Source organism: Lithobates pipiens, unplaced genomic scaffold (assembly GCF_037356315.1).
Source record: "Lithobates pipiens isolate NorthernLeopardFrog02 unplaced genomic scaffold, aLitPip1_a1.2 Scaffold_18, whole genome shotgun sequence".
Lineage (NCBI taxonomy): Eukaryota > Metazoa > Chordata > Amphibia > Anura > Ranidae > Lithobates > Lithobates pipiens.
Window position 1 is genome coordinate 623257730 of NW_027507758.1, and position 20341 is coordinate 623278070.

General features: G+C 47.3%; 2 protein-coding genes across 3 annotated transcripts in view; both read left to right on the forward strand.

The window, feature by feature from the left end:
- Positions 1-20033, forward strand: part of LOC143989514 (uncharacterized) — a 129089-nt gene extending 109056 nt beyond the window's left edge. Inside the window, exon 10 of the mRNA XM_077489651.1 lies at positions 16936-20033. Coding sequence (XP_077345777.1) covers positions 16936-18216 — 1281 coding nt within the window. The 3' untranslated portion in view covers positions 18217-20033. The remainder of the gene's footprint in view (positions 1-16935) is intronic.
- Positions 1552-16159, forward strand: LOC143989497 (gastrula zinc finger protein XlCGF66.1-like). 2 transcript variants are annotated; one of them, XM_077489637.1, is made up of 4 exons: positions 1552-1605; positions 13753-13881; positions 14074-14208; positions 14297-16156. In XM_077489637.1, exons 1-4 carry the CDS (start codon positions 1591-1593, stop codon positions 14486-14488), a joined length of 471 nt encoding a protein of 156 aa, XP_077345763.1. In that variant the 5' UTR covers positions 1552-1590; the 3' UTR covers positions 14489-16156. The 2 variants fall into 2 exon arrangements, with proteins under 2 accessions (XP_077345763.1, XP_077345762.1); XM_077489636.1 differs by having other exon boundaries at positions 14074-16159.
- Positions 20034-20341: the final 308 nt, after the last annotated feature.

A 20341-nucleotide genomic window follows, 5' to 3' on the forward strand; every position in this document is an offset into this window, starting at 1 on the left:
TTATTTTACCTTCTACTTTAAAAAAAATAAAAATAAAAATTTTTTAAACGCGCCCCATCCCGCCGAGCTCGCGTGCAGAAGCGAACACATACCTGAGTAGCACCCACATATGAAAACAGTATTCAAAACCACACATGTGAGGTATCGCCGTGATTGGTAGAGCGAGAGCAATAATTCTAGCCCTAGACCTCCTCTGTAACTCAAAACATGCAACCGGTAGAATTTTTTAAACGTCGCCTATGGAGATTTTTAAGAGTAAACATTTGTCGCCATTCCACGAGCGGGCGCAGTTTTGAAGCGTGACATGTTGGGTATCAATTTATTCTGCGTAACATTATCTTTCACAATGTAAAAAAAAAAATTGGGCTAACTTTACTGTTTTCTTATTTTTTTCTATCAAAAAAGTCGATTTTAAAAAAAAAAGTGCGCTTGTAAGACTGCTGCGCAAATACGGTGTGACAGAAAGTATTGCAATGACCGCGATTTTATTCTGTAGGATGTTAGAAAAAAAAATGTATAATGTTTGGGGGTTCTGAGTAATTTTCTAGCAAAAAAAATGTTTTTAACTTGTAAACACCACATCTAAAAAAGAGGCTTGGCCATTAAAGCGGAGGTCCACCCTAAAATGGACCTCCGCTCATCGGAATCCCCCCCCCTCCGGCGCCACAATTGGCACCTTTCAGGGGGGAGGGGGGTGCAGTTACCTGGATAATCCAGGTAACTGCACCCACTTCCGGGATAGCTGTCTGCGGAAAGGGGCGTAGATTACGTCCCTTTCCGCAACTGCCCGCCCCTTTGCGTAAGTGCCCCGCTGCCTGCTGGGAAACACACAGTTCCCAGAGGCAGCGGGGACCGTCCGGATTGCGCCGCGCGGCTCGCGCATGCGCAGTAGGGAACCGGGAAATGAAGCCGAAAGGCTCCATTTCCTGATTCCCATACACAAGATGGCGGCGGCAGGACCCGACAGACGACCTAGCAATCGGCTTCGGGTGCCGACATCGCGGGCGCGCTGGACAGGTAAGTGTCACTATTTTAAAAGTCAGCAGCTGCAGTATTTGTAGCTGCTGGCTTTAAAAAAAAAAAAAAACGCGGAGTCCCGGTGGACTCCCGCTTTAAGTGGTTAAAGAGTCGCATGATCGGCCCTTTACAGAGACCGGAGTCATGCCATGTCTTAACAACACAGGGGTGTGCAGTTTTAAATCTGGACAAGCTTGGTGTCTATTTAATCTATGCAGCATCATATTTTATATATTTTATATTGCTCATTGGTCAAGGAACTCCTAGAAACCTTTGGAGGAACCCTGGATGAGAAAGGCTGGACTAGGTAGTAATATATTTCTATCCCCCTTGGTGGAAGGAGGAGATAACCCCATCTATAAGGATATACAGTACATACAGCACAAGGCCGTGCCCACACTACTAGTTGTTTCTTTGGGCTGCAGTTCCTCTGTGCTTCAGAAGGTGGTGATCTCACTTTTACCCAGACAGGAGGTCTCTATGGAAGACAGACAGGAAGTGATGTCAGGTATAAATAGGAAGTTGCGGGTGAGAGGTGAGTCAGGAGGAAATAGAGAGAAGACATTGCTGGAAATGGCAGCAGAGGAGGTAATAAGATCTTATTCTCTATTTACACCCAGTAACCCCCCGTCATGTCCGTCCTCTTCCTCCATAGTCACTGTGATGTCTTTTATCTCCAGCAGATGATGATACACACATATATAGTGTGGAAACCTAGATTAACCCCTTCAGGGGCAGAACATTTCCCCCACTTACGGGACCAGAACTTTCTCCTCATTTTGGAGATAAATTCTAGTAATATGGTCCTCTAAACAAACAGCACTGACAATAAATAGACGATGACCATCCTGACCATACATGGCCTACAAAGGGCAATTATTACACTACACAGGCAGCCAATGGGCAGTCATTACAATGTGCAGCCAACACAATGATGAAGTGCAGGGGTCAGGAGTATGGAGCATAGAGACCCTTACATTGTTGGTCAGGACATTCTCCAGCCTGCCATGAAGAATATATGTTCCATCACTTGTGTCAGGAAATACTGAAGGTTCTGAGGGTAGTAGAGGATCTGAGGGGTCTCTGAGAAGGTACTGAGGCTGAAGGACTTTGGGGCACCTGAGGTTGTAGTTGGGTTGAAGGATTCTAAGGGGGTAATGTAGCTGAAGGACTTTGGGCCCTTGATGAGGATGGAGAGCAGCTGGTCTCTGAGGGAAGAGACGGTTGTAGGGCTCAGGAGGACTCTAAGGTATGAAGGGGGGATGCTTGGCTATGGTGGTCCCCCCACCTGCATTTCGTTTTTAGACCACCTTCTTACCACCTCACTGGTCAAAAAATTCCCAAGATACCAAATGTAATGAAGAAGGACAATCCTTCACACCTCGGTGGGCACTCATTCTTATAGGAGGTCTGTTTGTACAGCATTGCCTCGTGGGTGCCCAGGGGTCAGTGCTCTGCATCTGGGGGAGGCAGTCTAAACCTTCCCATGACACAGGCTCTTACAGTGCCCTGTGCTGGAATTCAGAGCTCCAGGAGCCCACTGCCACTCTCTACAATTTCTCAAATCGCCTTTCAGGACAACCCCGGAGAGAGTGTAGCTCCACCTTGCAATCAGGAAACACATGCCCACTTTAAAAACACCTCCTCCTCCTCCATGGCTTCAGTTATTGTGTTTCCTCCTTGGAGGAAGCATGTGCCTGAACCAGGGAGAGCTACACTCTCTGCAGGGGAGTAAGGCTTACCTTTTGTTGCAGGTTGTTTCTCTTTGACCCCCAGCAGCATCTCCACGGGGAGAGGACTCCTGGAGCTCCTGGTCCCGCCATCTCACGGGAGTAAGGACCCTCGGAGTGCCGGCGTCGGGTGCCCGGTGTCCGCTTGTTAGCGCAGGGAGGGCTCTGTTGCTGGCGGAGGCCGCTGCAGGTCAGCGGCATGGCTCCGTTTTCGGCGCCGGGTCCCGGGCGGCGACGGCGTCGTTCACGGTGACGCGCGGGCGCTCTGAGGGGGCGTGGCGCCGTGGTTCAGCGCCTGGAACGCAGGGGTCATGGGGCGGGTCAGGTGACCGTGTGCTTCCGCTTCCGGCCGGCCTTGATGACGCGGCGGCCGGGAAAATTTAAAATGAGAGCTGTTTGTAAAATAGCTGCCTCACTCAAACGATGGAAGAGTGCAAGCCAGCTATGGCGGAGACAGGCGCCCCCAGCACCGGTCCAGCCCAGGTACGTAAGGTGCACTGGCACCCTCTGCTTTGCTGTGGGTATGTCTTTGTTTGTTCCCCCCTCTTGGGGGCCTGTCGCTGCAGGTCAGAGGTGGACTTCGCTCTGACCTTTTGCAGCCTAGTTCTGGGGTCTCACTAGTAGGTCTGTTTGGTGGTGGGTCTCTGCACTGGCTTGGTGTTAAGCAACTGGTTGTTGAGAGCTTTTAGTGAATTAAACCTGTATGTCGTTTCAGGAAAAATCACTAGGAAAAGCTAGACCAGGTCAGAGAAAATGTCCTTCTTGCAAAACCCCCCTCAGAGATTCATGGCAGAAGGCAATGTGCAGAAATTGTATCAGAGAATTGGTGGAAGAGGAAACATCTCAACAATATAAGGATTTGTTTTCTTCGGTTAAAGAGCTGACAAACTCTTTGAGTTCAGTCAAGTCCATCCTGATACAAAACCCTCCCGCACAGACCGAGCCTCAGAACTTACCGCCCAGCCCCAGGGCGTCGTCATCCAGACAGGTGGAAACTGAAGAGTCTGGAGACGAAGGGGGTAGTACTCTCATCTCCTTCAGGGATTCTGAGGAGGAGGAAGAGGAAGAAGATAGCAGGGGCTCCAAATTCAAGCTATCACTAGAGGAAGTAGATGATATTTTAAAAGCAATCTACACTACTCTAGAAATTCAGGAAGAAAAAGTACAACTGTCAGTTCATGACAAAATGTACCAGGGGTTGGACGAAACAAAACGGCGAGTTTTTCCTGTCCACAGGGTCTTCTCAGACTCAGTGAGAAAGGAGTGGAAGGACCCAGAAAAAGCCCCTTTCTTCTCTAAAGCTCTCAAAAGAAGGTTTCCCTTCGAAGATAAGGACTCAGAGGTTTGGAACAAGAAACCCAGAGTCGATGCAGCTTTCTCGCAGGTATCCAGACGAACGGATCTAGCCTTTGAAGATATGGGGATCCTTAAAGACCCAATGGACAAAAAAGCTGACTCCATCCTTAAAAAAGCTTGGGATGCTGCGTCAGTCAGTCTAAAACCAGCAATGGCAGCTACGGTGGTGGCCAGGAATCTGGAATGTTGGGTAGAGAAGCTGAAGAGCCATATTGAGGCGGGGACACCCCGCAAGGATCTCTTAGAGTCCTTTCCACTGATCCTGAATGCAGTCAAATACATGGCGGATGCATCAGCAGAATCAGTTAAACTGGCCGCTAGGTCTTCGGCTCTTGTAAATTCAGCCAGGAGAGCAGTTTGGCTGAAAACATGGTCTGGGGACACTGCCTCTAAGGTCAAGCTGTGTGGTCTTCCCTTCTCGGGTGACTTGCTCTTTGGTCCTGATTTAGAGTCTGTGCTGGATAGAACAGCCGATAAAAAGAAGGCTTTTCCAGTTAAGAAAAAGCAGATTGCTAAAAAGAATTTTCGTGCTTTTCAGCAGTCCCATAAAAAAGACCAGGAGCACAAGAGCAGATGGGGTTCACAGAAGGGCAAAGGCAGGGGTGGAGTCCTCTTTAGATCTCCCCCAGAGCAGTCCCCTAAGAACAAGTGACAATATCTCCCCAGTGGGGGGGAGACTGTCAGCTTTTCGCGAACAATGGGACAGGCTGTCTCCAAATCTGTTCGTGAAGAGCGTTGTCGATCAGGGGTACAGGTTGGAGTTTTCAGAACTACCTCCGAGCAGGTTTTATGTGACAACATTGCCAAGGGATCAGGAGAAGGCCTCTGCAATGAAGCTGTTGTTACAGGAGCTGATACAGCAAGAGGTTCTGATTCAAGTCCCAGTAAACCAGCAGGGCGGGGGTTTTTATTCACATATTTTTCTGGTGAAAAAACCCTCAGGGAAGTACCGTCTAATCCTGAATCTGAAATTCCTGAACAGGTTCATTCGGTACAAACATTTCAGGATGGATACAATTTTCTCCATCACAAAGCTGTTGACCCCAGAATGCTTCATGGCATCCCTGGACCTAAGGGATGCCTACCTTCATATACCAATTCATCAGGCATCGCAGCCGTTCCTGCGCCTGGCATTAATGGTAGGGAGTTCGGTATGGCACCTCCAATTCAGGGCTCTGCCGTTCGGACTCTCGTCCTCTCCCAGGGTCTTTACGAAGATTATGGCAGAGGCTTTGGAACCCCTGAAATTGAAGGGGATTCCAGTCGTTCCTTATCTGGACGACCTTTTGTTTTTTGCAGACTCCAGGGAGCAGGTCCTAGTCAATCTCCAGAGGGCCCAGTCTCACCTCGAGGGCCTGGGATGGCTTCTAAACCTAGAGAAGTCAATCCTGACCCCCTCACAGGAAATGAAATTTCTGGGGTATACATTAAATTCGATTCTCCAGAAAGTTTTCCTGCCGTTGGAAAAACAGGAAAAGTTACAGCTAGCTGTACAGCGGATGCAGAGCAACCAGACAGTCTCAGTCAGGATGGCTATGGCAGTTCTGGGCCTGTTTACGGCAGCAATCCCGGCTGTTCAGTGGGCCAGGTTCCATTCCAGACCCCTTCAGAGGGAGGTTCTGTCAAGCTGGTCCCATCAGGATCCTTTGGAAAAACAGCTAAAAATTTTGTCAAAGACGAAAAGGGCTCTTTGGTGGTGGAGAGACCAGGCAAACCTCTCAAGGGGCCTGGTGTGGACCTTTCCTGTGGACAAGCGCCTTACTACAGACGCAAGTGCCTGGGGCTGGGGAGCCCATCTGGATGGTCAGACATCTCAGGGGGTCTGGTCCAAACAGGAAGCTCAAAGATCATCCAACTGGAGGGAGTTGAAGGCGATCTTTCTGGGTTTAGTGGCATTTCAGCAAAGTTTGAGAGGCCACCATGTTCAGGTGTTGTCAGACAACACAACAGCGGTTACCTACATTATGAAGCAAGGGGGAACCAGAAGCAGGAGCTTGATGGAGCTGGCCAATCTGTTGTTAGCCTGGGCAGAACAGAACACAGCCTCACTATCGGCAGTGCATCTGAAGGGCTCTCAGAATTTGTTTGCGGACCTCCTAAGCAGGCGCAAATTGCTAGAGGCAGAATGGAGTCTGAATCAGGAAGTGTTCCTGATGATCTCCGAGGCCTGGGGGGTTCCTCAGGTAGACCTTTTTGCCAGCCAGCAGAACTCAAAGGTGGACAGATTCTTTTCTCTTCACCGAGGAGATGCAGCAATAGGGTTGGATGCATTCGCTCACCCCTGGCATTACCAGCTGTGCTATGCCTTTCCCCCTTTCCTCTAATTCCACTAGTACTGAGGAAATTCAGGGAAGAAAGGACAGACTTAATACTAGTCACTCCTTTTTGGCCAAAAAGACCCTGGTTCGCGGGTCTTCGAAACCTAGCCTCGAAGCCCCCATGGAGGTTACCACTCAGAAAAGATCTGTTATCCCAGGGGACAGTAAGTCATCCAGAAGTGGAACTCCTGCAGCTAACCGCCTGGTTTCTGAGGAGGACCTGTTAAAGGCTAAAGGTCTCTCAGATAAAGTAGTAAAGACCCTGCTGTCCAGTAGGAAGGCAGTTACACAGGCAATTTACATGAAGGTCTGGAAAAAGTTCAACTCCTGGTGCAGTTCTAGAGAACTCAGGGTCAAGAGCACGGTGTCAGTCTTGGAGTTTCTCCATGAAGGAATGGAGAAGGGTCTCGCAGCCAGTACCCTGAAGACTCAGGTGGCTGCCTTATCAGTTTTCTTTGAAAAGACTTTATCTAAAGAAACTTTAATTTCTAGATTTTTTAGGGCTCTTGCTCGAAATAGACCAGTAGCCCTTAAAGACTTTCCCAGTTGGGATTTGTCTACAGTTTTACAGGGTCTCTCGGGAGCACCGTTTGAACCCTTACAGGAAGCTTCTTTGCAGAAGGTGGTTTTAAAAACAATCTTTTTGGTGGCCATCACCTCGGCCAGGAGAGTCAGCGAGCTCCAAGCTCTAGCTATTACAGAACCCTTCCTTAGAATTTATCAGGACAGGGTGGTACTGAGGACGGATCCAGCATTCCTACCGAAAGTATCCTCAACTTTCCATCGATCACAGGAAATAGTGTTACCTACATTCTCTGCAAGCCCAGCAAATGCAGGAGAGGAAGTTTTTCACACATTGGATGTGAGAAGATGTCTTTTACAGTTTCTGAAAGTTACTAAAGAATTTAGAAAATCAAACGCCCTCTTTGTGATATTTTCTGGATCACGCAAGGGGGAGAAAGCTTCTAAAAGTACGCTGGGTAGGTGGCTTAAGTTGGCTATAACAGAAGCCTATAAAGCAAAAGGAGAAATACCTCCCTCAGGTATTGCTGCCCACTCTACTAGATCCACGGCAGTTTCCTGGGCTGAAAGGGCCGGTGCCACGCCTGAACAAATCTGCAAGGCTGCCACTTGGTCCAGTTATTCGACATTTCTCCGGCATTACCGGTTAGATCTACTGTCTGCAGCAGATCAGGCCTTCGGCAGGAAGGTACTGCAGGCAGTAGTCCCGCCCTAGGGTAAGTTTCTCGGTTATCCTCTCCGGGGTTGTCCTGAAAGGCGATTTGAGAAAGACTCAGTTAGACTTACCGGTGACGGTATTTCTAAGAGCCTTTCAGGACAACCGTTACTTCCCTCCCTAGGTTATGCTTAGTAAATGTATTAAGTTCTACCATGGTGTTGTGCTTTCTGTGCTTTGTTTTCCAGCGTCGGAAGGCCACAATAACTGAAGCCATGGAGGAGGAGGAGGTGTTTTTAAAGTGGGCATGTGTTTCCTGATTGCAAGGTGGAGCTACACTCTCTCCGGGGTTGTCCTGAAAGGCTCTTAGAAATACCGTCACCGGTAAGTCTAACTGAGTCTTTCCTGGATACTACAGTATACTTGACAACCAAGAGAACAACCCCCCCGCTGTGCTCCTCCTGCCCACATTGGGCTGCCATTAAAGGGAAGAGAACAGACTCCTCCCCCACAGCTTTCTAGCACCATCCTTCTGCTATCCAATCTCTTACTGCAGAGAGTGACAGTGACATTATCAATATTATTCAGGATTTATATAGCCACAACAGTTTGTACAATTCAATACAGGATGAATTAGAGGGCTCTGCTCCTTAGAGCTTACAATCTAAAAGGGAGAATCAAGTTAAACCAAAGTTAATAACTAGGGATGAGCCGAACACCCCCCCCTGCCCCCCCCCCCCCCCCGGTTCGGTTCATACCAGAACCTTTGAATGGTCCTAAAATTCGTACAAACTTTAGAACCCTATTAAAGTCTATGGGACTCGAACGTTCAAAATCCAAAGTGCTAATTTTAAAGGCTAATATGCAAGCTATGCAACAGACAACACCAGCAATAAGGGGAATCTTCAGGTGTATACTGTGCTGAAGGCACACAACACCCACTTTAACTCCTGCAGATTCCTGTATTATAGAACACCAGCAATAAAGGGTAGATACAGGTGTATACTGTGCTGGAGGCACACAACACCCACTAACTCCTGCAGATGCCTGTATTAGAGAAAACCAGCATAAAAGGGTAGATACAGGTGTATACTGTGCTGGAGGGACACAACACCCACTAACTCCTGCAGATGGCTGTATTAGAGAGCAACAGCAATAAAGGGTAGATACAGGTGTTTACTGCGCTGGAGGCACACAACACCCACTAACTCCTGCAGATGCCTGTATTAGAGAACACCAGCATAAAAGGGTAGATACAGGTGTATACTGTGCTGGAGGCACACAACACCCACTAACTCCTGCAGATGCCTATATTAGAGAACACCAGCATAAAAGGGTAGATACAGGTGTATACTGTGCTGGAGGCACACAACACCCACTAACTCCTGCAGATGCCTGTATTAGAGAACACCAGCATAAAAGGGTAGATACAGGTGTATACTGTGCTGGAGGCACACAACACCCACTAACTCCTGCAGATGGCTGTATTAGAGAAAACCAGCAATAAAGGGTAGATACAGATGTATACTGTGCTGGAGGCACACAACACCCACTAACTCCTGCAGATGCCTGTATTGGAGAACACCACCAATAAAGGGTAGACACAGGTGTATACTGTGCTGGAGGCACACAACACCCACTAACTTCTGCAGATGGCTGTATTAAAGAACACCAGCAATAAAGGGTAGATACAGGTGTATACTGTGCTGGAGGCACACAACACCCGCTAACTACTGCAGATGGCTGAGAAAAGAACACACTGTCCCTGCCTATCTAGCACTTTCCCTGCATGCCAACACACTACACAAGGCCGCCAAGCTGGCGGCCTTATATAGTGTGGGGCGTGTACTAAACCCCCTGAGCTATAATTGGCCACAGGCATCCTGCCTGTGGCCAAATATGGCTCTCCTCGCTGCCGGCGCTGTGATTGGCCAAGCAATTGGGGTCACAGTGCATGCTTGGCCAATCGTGAGCTAGCAATGCACTGCGATGGCGTAGTGCATTGTGGACCGTTCGTGCCACATGAATTTGGTGTGAACTGTCCACAAAGTTCTGAATTTGCCGAACAGACGAACGGCCGATGTTCGAGTCTATAGTCTTCGAGTAATAACTATGGGGGTGACATCACTCCTATCAGTCAGCAGGCTGACAATAATCCTGATTAGCTGGCAATTCTGGGCAAAATTCAACAAGTTCCCTTTCCTGGACATCATGATGACCCGACATTGTCCTCACAGCACTGCCTCAGAGCAAACAAGTCACAGGAAGGATCACAGAGAAAAAATAATTTCTGATCTGGCAGGCCAAGAGGGTTCTGCGTTCGTGAAAATGTAACAAACACTAAACAGTCCAAATGAAATGTGGTCCCATGGGGGCAGTAGTCCTTAATGGGATAAGTTCACCTTTCTACAAAAATAATAAATGCACATCTTTATTATTAGTTTATTATTTTTTTGTAGTAGGAGCCTGTAAAGCAGATCTCTGATGCCATGCAGGTCTCCTGCACACTGTCAGTGTATCTGCTTACCCATATATTCCGTATATGCTGTACATCTGTATATCCCATATGTAGCACTGACCCCCGAAGGAGCTGCTGATTTGAATTGGGCCTGCACTCTACTGAGAAACCCCCCCTTCTGTATGACTCTGTCTCCTTGGCACAGCTGTGGTGCAATAATAATACAGTACAGTGTAAACAGTATTATGTACCTGTGTCTATCCCTCAGGATCCTCTGGCTCCACCTGGTGGGGAAAGACAGTAGCTTGTACTCTTAAACAGAAATACTTTTACTGAAAATATAGCAAATAGGTGGTTACAGAGTTTGCAATGTAGAACGTCAGCACAACATAAGTCAACAGGCAAATACAATAAACATCATGCAAGTATGTTACTATCTAGCCCTGGGAGCTCCCCTTATTTAAAGTCTACGTGAGGCCTCACTTAATGTATTTTCTTCTTTATCTTCTTTCTTCGCTAGCTTAAATAATTCCTCAATAGTTGTAATCCAAAGGTTAAAGTAAAGAAAGTTAACTTGGAACACTCCAGGTATAACTCCAGTAACTTGTAATCACACTTGGGTACTAAAGTGAAACGGGCCTCGAGCCTATTAAGTGTCAGTTTAACTACAAAGGTCTCACAGAGAATTATCGGAAAGAAATCTTCAAAGCCAAAAAGGACCACTTCTCATATACAATCTCAACGGCCGCAAACCAACCACGGGAACTGTTTAAACTGGTTAATCAATCAATGAATCCGGTGTGCCTAGAACCCCCAGAAAGCGAATCCCAGGATTACTGTGACAAACTGTCGGATTTTTTCATCGATAAAGTCAAAACCATCAGGGAAACAATTTGTCAGAAGAAAACATCCAACCTCAGCCAGCAAATACATAAAGAGGATGTCTGCACCAACATACCGCAACCGCCGAAATTTTCACTATCCCCAATTACCGTAGACACGGCAAAAAACATCATTAATAAACTGCGTGACAGTACTTCACCTATTGACATCATCCCCACAAAACTACTGAAAGAATGCTCCGACATCGTGGCTCCAACCATAACCCACTTCATAAACCGATCATTCCACAAAGGGATTGTTCCCAGCATCCTCAAACAAGGCATCGTCAAACCTCTACTCAAGAAACCAAACCTGGACCCTCAGGACCCAAACAACCGTAGGCCAATTACAAGCCTCAACACCATTTCTAAGATCATGGAGAAAGCTGTAGTACATCAGCTACAACTTCACCTGGATACTTACAAACTCCTGGACCCGCTGCAATCAGGCTTCCGCCCGGGTCATGGAACAGAAACAGCTCTCCTCAAGATTTGGGATGACGCCCTCGAAGCAGCAGATGACGGAGAGCCGTGTCTCCTCGTACTGCTAGACCTAAGTGCAGCGTTTGATACAGTAGATCACAATACTCTACTCGTCCGACTCACAGAAGTAGCCGGAGTCCAAGGCATAGATCTCCAATGGTTCTCGTCCTTCCTAGGAAATCGGTCACAGACAGTGAAACTAGGAAAATTCCTCTCCGAAACTCGGGCAGTCACCTGCGGAGTCCCTCAAGGCTCTCCCTTGTCACCTGTTCTCTTCAACATTTACATTCGCCCACTCCTTCAAATCATCAGATTCTCAGACCTTTGCTTCCACTCTTACGCTGACGACACGCAACTTTATTTCCGGATCAATGGAAAAAAAGATCACCAACAACAACTTGAAAACTGCCTCAAATCAATAGAGGACTGGATGACCACCAACTCCCTCCAGCTGAACCAATCAAAGACAGAGCTTCTTATCTTACACCCAAATCATAAGCCTGCAACCAAAACCTCCTGGTCTCCACCAACCGTCTTTGGGCAGACTATCTCCCCAAAGACCAAAGCGAAGAGTCTCTGGGTTATTTTAGACGCACAAATGTCAATGGATGCGCAAATAGGATCTGTAGTCTGTGGATCTCACCATCTGCTACGCATGCTTCGCAGACTCATCCCTTTTATCCCAAAGAATGACAAAGCAGTGGTAGTTGGAACAATCATTAATTCACGTCTGGACTACGCAAACTCGCTTTACATAGGATTACCACAATATCAACTTGCGCGATTACAACTGATCCAAAACACGGCGGCAAGGCTGATAACAGGAAAAAAACCCTGGGAATCCATCTCTCCTTCGCTGAGGAGCTTACATTGGCTAACCATAAAAAATCGGATCACGTTCAAGACCCTTTGCCTCACCCACAAATGCGTGCATAGAGAAGCTCCACAGTACCTAATGGAGAAAATAAATCATTACACACCAAACCGCAGTCTTTGATCAGCCAACAAAAACCTCCTCCTCGTGCCCAAAGCCCGGTATAAATCCAAGGGGGATCGGAGATTCGCTGTCCAAGGGCCTCGGCTATGGAATGCTCTACCAATCAACATCCGCATGGAGGAAAATCACCTGGCTTTTAGGAAAAAACTCAAGACCTTCCTCTTTTAGCAGATGATCAAAGCTCCCCACAGCGCCTAGAGGCGATTCAGTTTGCATTGTGCGCTATACAAGTATTTCATTCATTCATTCAGTTGTTCAATTACTCTTCCGTGGAACAACAGGCCCCTGCAAGGCTTATTAGTAAGTCAAAGTACGTGTAATAGATTAAACAGTGGGCCACAACCCGCTCACCAATCGCATCAGAGTTCTGAGTGATGGCTTGAGTCTTACAACTGCAGCTTGCTTCCGCTGACTAGGCCAGATGCTCCGTGTCACTCCACCGACTGGATTCGGCTCTTCGCTGCTCCAACAAGCATCTCCTATCCCCGTCGGTCTGATCCCCAGGTCTTGGCTCCGTCAAGTCACCCAGCAAACAATCCGGTTTGCACTCCGCGTGACTATCTACCGATGCGTCTGAGAACCTTACACACAGTTCCACACAGGCAGGCAACGGGGATCCAAGAGACCAAATATGGCCGCTGCAGTCCCTTTTATACCCTAACCAGCATGCACTGCATATCAAAGTGTTCATGGGTAGGTCACACAGACTCCTGGGTAGATAAGATCAAATGACCAAAGTAAACACAGTCACTAACTGTTATCTTTCCAACACCATGAAAAAAGGAAAATAGCTAAAGTCCATTTCCAGTTTTGGTCACTAGATGGCATCCAATACTAGTGAATAACATTGTCCATAGATTTACATTGTACTTCACATTAATTGCGTTATTACACAATTATATCCCTGCTACAAATACATCCCGTATATCCCATACATCCCGTACATCACGGGTAAGCCGATACATTGCTGACAGGAAGACTCAATGAACTACCACAGCACTCCACAGCATCGTGGTAGTTTATTGAGAACTACAAGCCAACAGCCGGATGTCAGAGCTTGTAGTTCATTTGGACACACAGAGCTGTGTATATAAATGACACGGCCGTATGAGCAGAGACCCACACACCCGCGCTGTTTTCAAACAGTATCAGCTAGTCTGGGGATTGTACATGTTAAATGTTCTATCATAAAATCGGGCAGAGCATGTAACATGTTCCCAAAGATGAACTTATGCTTTAAATGTACAACAACCCTCCTATTACCCCCCTCACATCCACATCCTATTATTGTGTGGCCAACACCATCCAAATAATTCTTACTTTCATTTATCAAAGCTATCTGTCTACAAGGAGACCTGTATAGATCAAAAGACGGCACCAATGAGGATGGAGGAGGACCGGAGTCACATGACTGAGAAGATACTAAACCTCACCCTGGAGATCATCTACCTGCTGACCGGAGAGGTGAGGAGGATTCTGGGAGGTCACATGACATCACACTTATCTCTCTTAATAAAACACAGACCTGACCGGAGAGGTGAGGAGGATTCTGGGAGGTCACATGACATCACTCTTATCTCTATTAATAAAACATAAACCTGACCAGAGAGGTGAGTAGGATTCTAACATTATATTCCTATTGGTTCCTCAATATAGAGATTTCCTCCTGTGAAGTCAGGTGATCATATGACCATCACAGTGCCTCCATGTGACTCCCTAAAACCTGAGAGACACAACATGGAGAAGATTCTAGAAATCACCAAGAAGATGATGGAGCTGCTGACAGGAGAGGTGAGGAGGATTCTGGGAATTCTGGGACATTATCCAGTAACAGACAAGGGATGTGTCTGGATGGTGACTGTATCATTGTGTGTGTCAGGTTCCTATAAGGTGTCAGGATGTCACTGTCTATTTCTCCATGGAGGAGTGGGAGTATTTAGAAGGACACAAGGATCTCTACAAGGACGCCATGATGGACAATCAGCCGCCCCTCACATCACCGGGTAAGAGGAGACTTTATTGTAAAGGAGAGAGCAGTACGGAGGCTCCACCTAGATCCCCCATCATCTGATAAACACATAGAAACAATGTATTCAGTCAGTGTGTGTGTGTGTTTCCTACAGATGGATCCAGTAATGGGAACCCACCAGAGAGATGTCCCCGTCCTCTGTATTTCTGGGATTTATTGGCAGCAAAATGTTGCTTTTCACCATAGATATTGCTCAATCTAGGCATCTGATGCATGTACTTTGAATCTTCTACCTTATGTCCAGGTCTAGCAAGACCTCTAACATCACAATCCTCCCAGGGTTACTTTCTCTGTTTGCTGTCTTTGCCAGGTGGAGGGATATGTCTGTGTACTTGTTGATAATATGTTGATACATTTGAAACCTTTAACAGAAGGTGATAATGAGGTATAAGTAAAAAGGTGGTGGTCTTCAGGATCAGTCCAGTCTTCATCTTGATTACTCCCCCTACATCCTCACCCTCTGACCTCTGGTGGGGCTCAGCCCTGTGACTATTGATGAGTGATAGAGGGGGTGGGGACCCTTGTCCTATAATGCCCTCATCACTATCACTCCTATAAAAGACAGTTCTCGTTGTTTCCTCACTCTCTGACTAAGGTCCATGAATAAAGAAATGATCTGGTAGGAGATCAGAGGACCCATTTACTAGTTACCTTGAGGGGGGAATTGTAAGATCCTCAGAGACAAAGCTGCCTGATGTGGGCAGAGTCCTGGTTTAGGGCAACCAATCGGCTCACATCTAGTAATAATTAGGAATGGGCGAACGGCTCAAACGTAAGTTCGGGCTGAACATTTACCTGTTCGGCCATTTGCCAAACACGTGAATTTGCAGGGTGTTCGCCCCGATGGACACCCTGCAATACACTGAGCTCTGCACACTGCATTCTGCACCCTGATTGGACAAAGCTTTTCCCAATCGGGTTGCAGTGTAAGCTGGTTGTTACGGAGCAGGGCCAGGAAGCTGGCCACGGTGTCCTTAACAGCCGATGAGTCATCAGCTGTCAATCGGTTTCCCAGCTAACAGTTGAATAAAAGCATCTGTGAAAAAAGTGGCATAGGGTGCCCCCCAGTCTATTCCCTTCGGATCTGGTATGGCTTTTAAGGGGAACCCTCAACAAGGAGGGGTGGGTGCTTTGGGATAGGGGGGCGCTGCCCTCCCACCCCAAAGCACCTCATCCCTATGTTGATGGGGACAAGGGCCTCTTCCCAACAACCCTGGGCTGTGGTTGTGGGGGTCTGCGGGCAGGTAGCCTTTTTGAATCTGGAAGCTCCCAGATCCCGCCCCCCCATGTGAATGGGTATCGGGTACATAGTACCCCTACTCATTTACCAAAAAAGTATACAAAACTAATAACCACACGAGACAGTTTTTGACAAATACTTTATTACAAAAAAGAGAAAAACAGTGTCCCTTGATGTAAATCCATCATTAATCATGCTGCCCACCGACCCGAAAAAAAAAAAAATGGTCTTGCCTACTGAGAGTCCTCCCGCCGTCTGCGCGCTCCAGGCTCTGACATTTCTTATATACTGTAGGCAAGGGGCAGGGCCACCTGGTTACATCACCCGGGGCCCCGCCCCTTCTGACGCTAATCGCCGCCAATATTACAAAAAAAAATGTAAATACTATAAAAATATTCCATAGTTTTGTAGACGTGATGACTTTTTCGCAAACCAATCATTATACGCTTATTGAGATTTTTTTTTACCAAAAATATGTAGACTACATTTTGGCTTAAATTGATGAAGAAATTGGATTTTTAATTTTTTTTTTTTTTTTTCAAAATTGTCGGTCTTTTTTGTTTATCGTGCACAAAATAAAAACCGCAGAGGTAATCAAATACCACGAAAAGAAATCTCTATTTGTGGGAAAAACTACATCAGTTTTATTTGGGTACAGCGTCACGCGACCGCGCATTTGTCAGTTAAAGTAACGCACTGCCGTTTGGGTTATAACATTTCCCCTGTTTGGGAGTTCTGCTGAACGGGGGATGTTCGGCCCACCCCTAGTAATAATCTTTTTATTCCTATTTTAGTACATGACAGCCGGGTCTTCCCCAACCCCTCCCAGTATCCCTGTCCACCAGATCCGTGATGTGCCGAACCCGAGCGCCCGGTAGACAGCATACTGTTCCACGCTTCAGGTCTACTAGTTACCCTGAGGGGGGAATTGTAAGATCCTCAGAGACAAAGCTGCCTGATGTGGGCGGAGTCCTGGTTTAGGGGAACCAATCAGCTCATGTCTAGTAATAATCTTTGTATTTCTATTTTAGTAGATGGACGGGAGATGAGGAAAACCTCAGAGGATTGTCTCACTTTGTCTCCAGACTGTAAAGTAGAAGATGAGGACATCACACAGTATAGTCCAGGAGAAAACCCGACTACCTCAAATGTCCATCTGGCACCACACAGTGTAGATGGACCATCGTATTCCTCTTATCCTGAGGAACCTCAGACTGTGAGGGACGGGGCCGTCCTTCCAACAGAGAAGAGGTTTTCCTGTACTGAGTGCGGGAAATGTTTCCGTTATAAATGCAGATTTATTGCTCATAAAAAATATCATACAGGTGAGAAGGAGTATTCCTGTACTGAGTGCGGGAAGGGTTTCCGTTCTAAATTCCATCTTAATAGGCATAAAAAATCTCATACAGGTGAGAAGCCACTTTCTTGTTCTGAGTGCGGTAAATGTTTTTCATTGAAGTCCAATCTTCACAGACATCAGAAATTGCACACCGGTGAGAAGCCGTATTCGTGTCCTGAGTGCGGGAAATGTTTTTCATTGAAGTCCGATCTTCACCGACATCAGAAATTGCACACAGGGGAAAAGCAGTATTCCTGTCCCGAGTGTGGGAAATGTTTTTCAGAGAAGTCCAGTCTTTATAGCCATCAGAGATCTCACACAGGGGAGAAGCCACTTTCCTGTTCTGAGTGCGGGAAATGTTTTTCAGAGAAGTCCAATCTACGCAGACATGAGAGATTACACACAGGAGACAAGCCATATTTGTGTATTGAGTGCGGGAAATGTTTTATACGAAAATCAGTACTTGTTGAACATCAGAGATCTCACACGGGGGAAAAGCCATATTTCTGTTCTGAGTGCGGGAAATGTTTTTCAGGGAAGTCACATCTTTACAGGCATCAGAAATTGCACATGGGGGAGGGGCCACTTTCCTGTTCTGAGTGTGGGAAATTTTTTGCACAAAAATCAGAACTTGTTACACATCAGAGATGTCACATGGGGAAAAAGCCACTTTCCTGTCCTGAGTGCGGGAAATGCTTTTCACAGAAGTTCAATCTTTACAGGCATCAAAAATTGCACACGGGGGAGAAGCCACTTTCCTGTTCTGAGTGTTTGAAATGTTTTGCACAAAAATCAGATCTTGTTAAACATCAGAGGTCTCACACGGGGGAAAAGCTATATTCCTGTCCTGAGTGCGGGAAATGTTTTTCACAGAAGTTCAATCTTTACAGGCATCAGAAAATGCACAGGGGGGAGAAGCCGCTTTCCTGTTCTGAGTGTGGGAAATGTTTTGCACAAAAATCAGATCTTGTTAAGCATCAGAGATCCCACACGGGGGAAAAGCTGTATTCCTGTCCTGAGTGTGGGAAATATTTTTCACAGAAGTCCCATCTTTACAGACATCAGAGATCTCACACGGGGGAGAAGCCACTTTCCTGTCCTGAGTGCGGGAAATGTTTTACAAGGAAACCCAATCTTCACAGACACCAGACATTGCACACAGGGGAGAAGCCGTATTCCTGTCCTGAGTGAGGGAATTGTTCCTCACTGAAGTCCTGTCTTCCTGTACATCAGGGAAAGAGGCCGACCGATATGGGTTTTTCTCTGGCTGATGCCGAAATTTAGAAATCGGAGCGGCCGATGGCCTATATATGATGCAGATTTTTGTGGCCGATATATGATGCAGATTTTTGCGGCTGATATTTTAGGCGTTTTTTTTTTTTTTTTTTTTCCTTCATTTCATAAAATCTAACAGTAAATTTAAATAATAAAGAAGGGATACAGAAAATTGCTTAAATTAAGCATTTATTAACTAGTTGCTGACCGCCGGCCGTCAAATGACGGCCAGGCGGCGCAGCTATTGTGGCGGGAGGCCGTCATATGACGGCCTCCCGTTTAAACAGGGATGCGCGCGATCGTGCGCGCGCATCCCTGTTTCTTCGGTGGCGGCGTGTCACGGAGACACCGCTCGCCACCGAAGGGGGCGAACAGCCATTCGTTATGGCTGTTTACCACGTGATCGGCCGTGATGAAGTCACGGCCGATCACAGATGGTCACACCCCCTACGTGCACGGCGCATGCGCGCGAGCACGTCGGTGGCGGCGTGTTCCCCGGGAACACTGCTCGTCACCGACACTGGTAAACAGCCATTGGCTGGCTGTTTACCCACGTGATCGGCTGTGATCCTTTCACAGCCGATCACTAAAATGTAAACAAACCGCGGTAACGGGATGTTACCGGGTTCTCCTCCTCACACACCGATCGTGTGTGAGGAGGAGATTGCGGTAACATCTCGTTACCGCATACAGTGTACACCAAACATACTGATTGCCCCTCCCCCCAATAAAGAGGACCTGTCACCACCCCTCATAGTACCTGTCAATCACAGTCCATCAGAGTACCTGTCACAGTCCATCAGAGTATTTGAGTACCTGTCCCAGCCCATCTGAGTACCCGAGTACCTGTCCCAGCCCATCTGAGTACCCGAGTACCTGTCCCAGCCCATCTGAGTACCCGAGTACCTGTCCCAGCCCATCTGAGTACCCGAGTACCTGTCCCAGCCCATCAGAGTACCCGAGTACCTGTCCCAGCCCATCAGAGTACCCGAGTACCTGTCCCAGCCAATCAGAGTACCCGAGTACCTGTCCCAGCCCATCTGAGTACCCGAGTACCTGTCCCAGCCCATCAGAGTACCCGAGTACCTGTCCCAGCCCATCAGAGTACCCGAGTACCTGTCCCAGCCCATCAGAGTACCCGAGTACCTGTCCCAGCCCATCTGAGTACCCGAGTACCTGTCCCAGCCCATCTGAGTACCCAAGTACCTGTCCCAGCCCATCTGAGTACCCGAGTACCTGTCACAGTTCATCTGAGTACCCGAGTACCTGTCCCGGCCCATCAGAGTACCCGAGTACCTGTCCCGGCCCATCAAAGTACCCGAGTACCTGTCACCAGGCCATCAGAGTACCCGAGTACCTGTCACCAGGCCATCAGAGTACCCGAGTACCTGTCACCAGGCCATCAGAGTACCCGAGTACCTGTCACCAGGCCATCAGAGTACCCGAGTACCTGTCACCAGGCCATCAGAGTACCCGAGTACCTGTCACCAGGCCATCAGAGTACCCGAGTACCTGTCACCAGGCCATCAGAGTACCCGAGTACCTGTTCCAGTCCATCTGAGTACCCGAGTACCTGTCACAGTCCACCTGAGTACCCGAGTACCTATTTGCAGCCCATGTCTCATAGAATATACGTTGGGGTGTTTACTTTCCAAAATGGGGTCATTTTGTGGGTAATTTCACTGTCCTGGTGGTCCAGGACCTTCAAAAGTGTGATGGGTAGGAATGAAATAAGATGTGTCATTTATGCTCCTAGAACGCCTGAACGTACTACTTCAATGTTTGGCCCATCTATGTGGCCAGGCTGTGTAAAAGTCCTACACATGTGGTATCGCCATACTCGGGAGGAGTAGCAGAATGTATTTTGGGGTGTAATTTTTGCTATATACATGTTATGTGTTAGAAATATCTTATAAATTGACAATTTTGTGTAAAAAAAAAATGCGTTTTAATTTTTTTCCACATATTCCAAAAACTTCTGGAAAAAAATGAACCGTTCAAAAGACTCATTATGCCTCACAGATTATACGTTGGGGTGTTT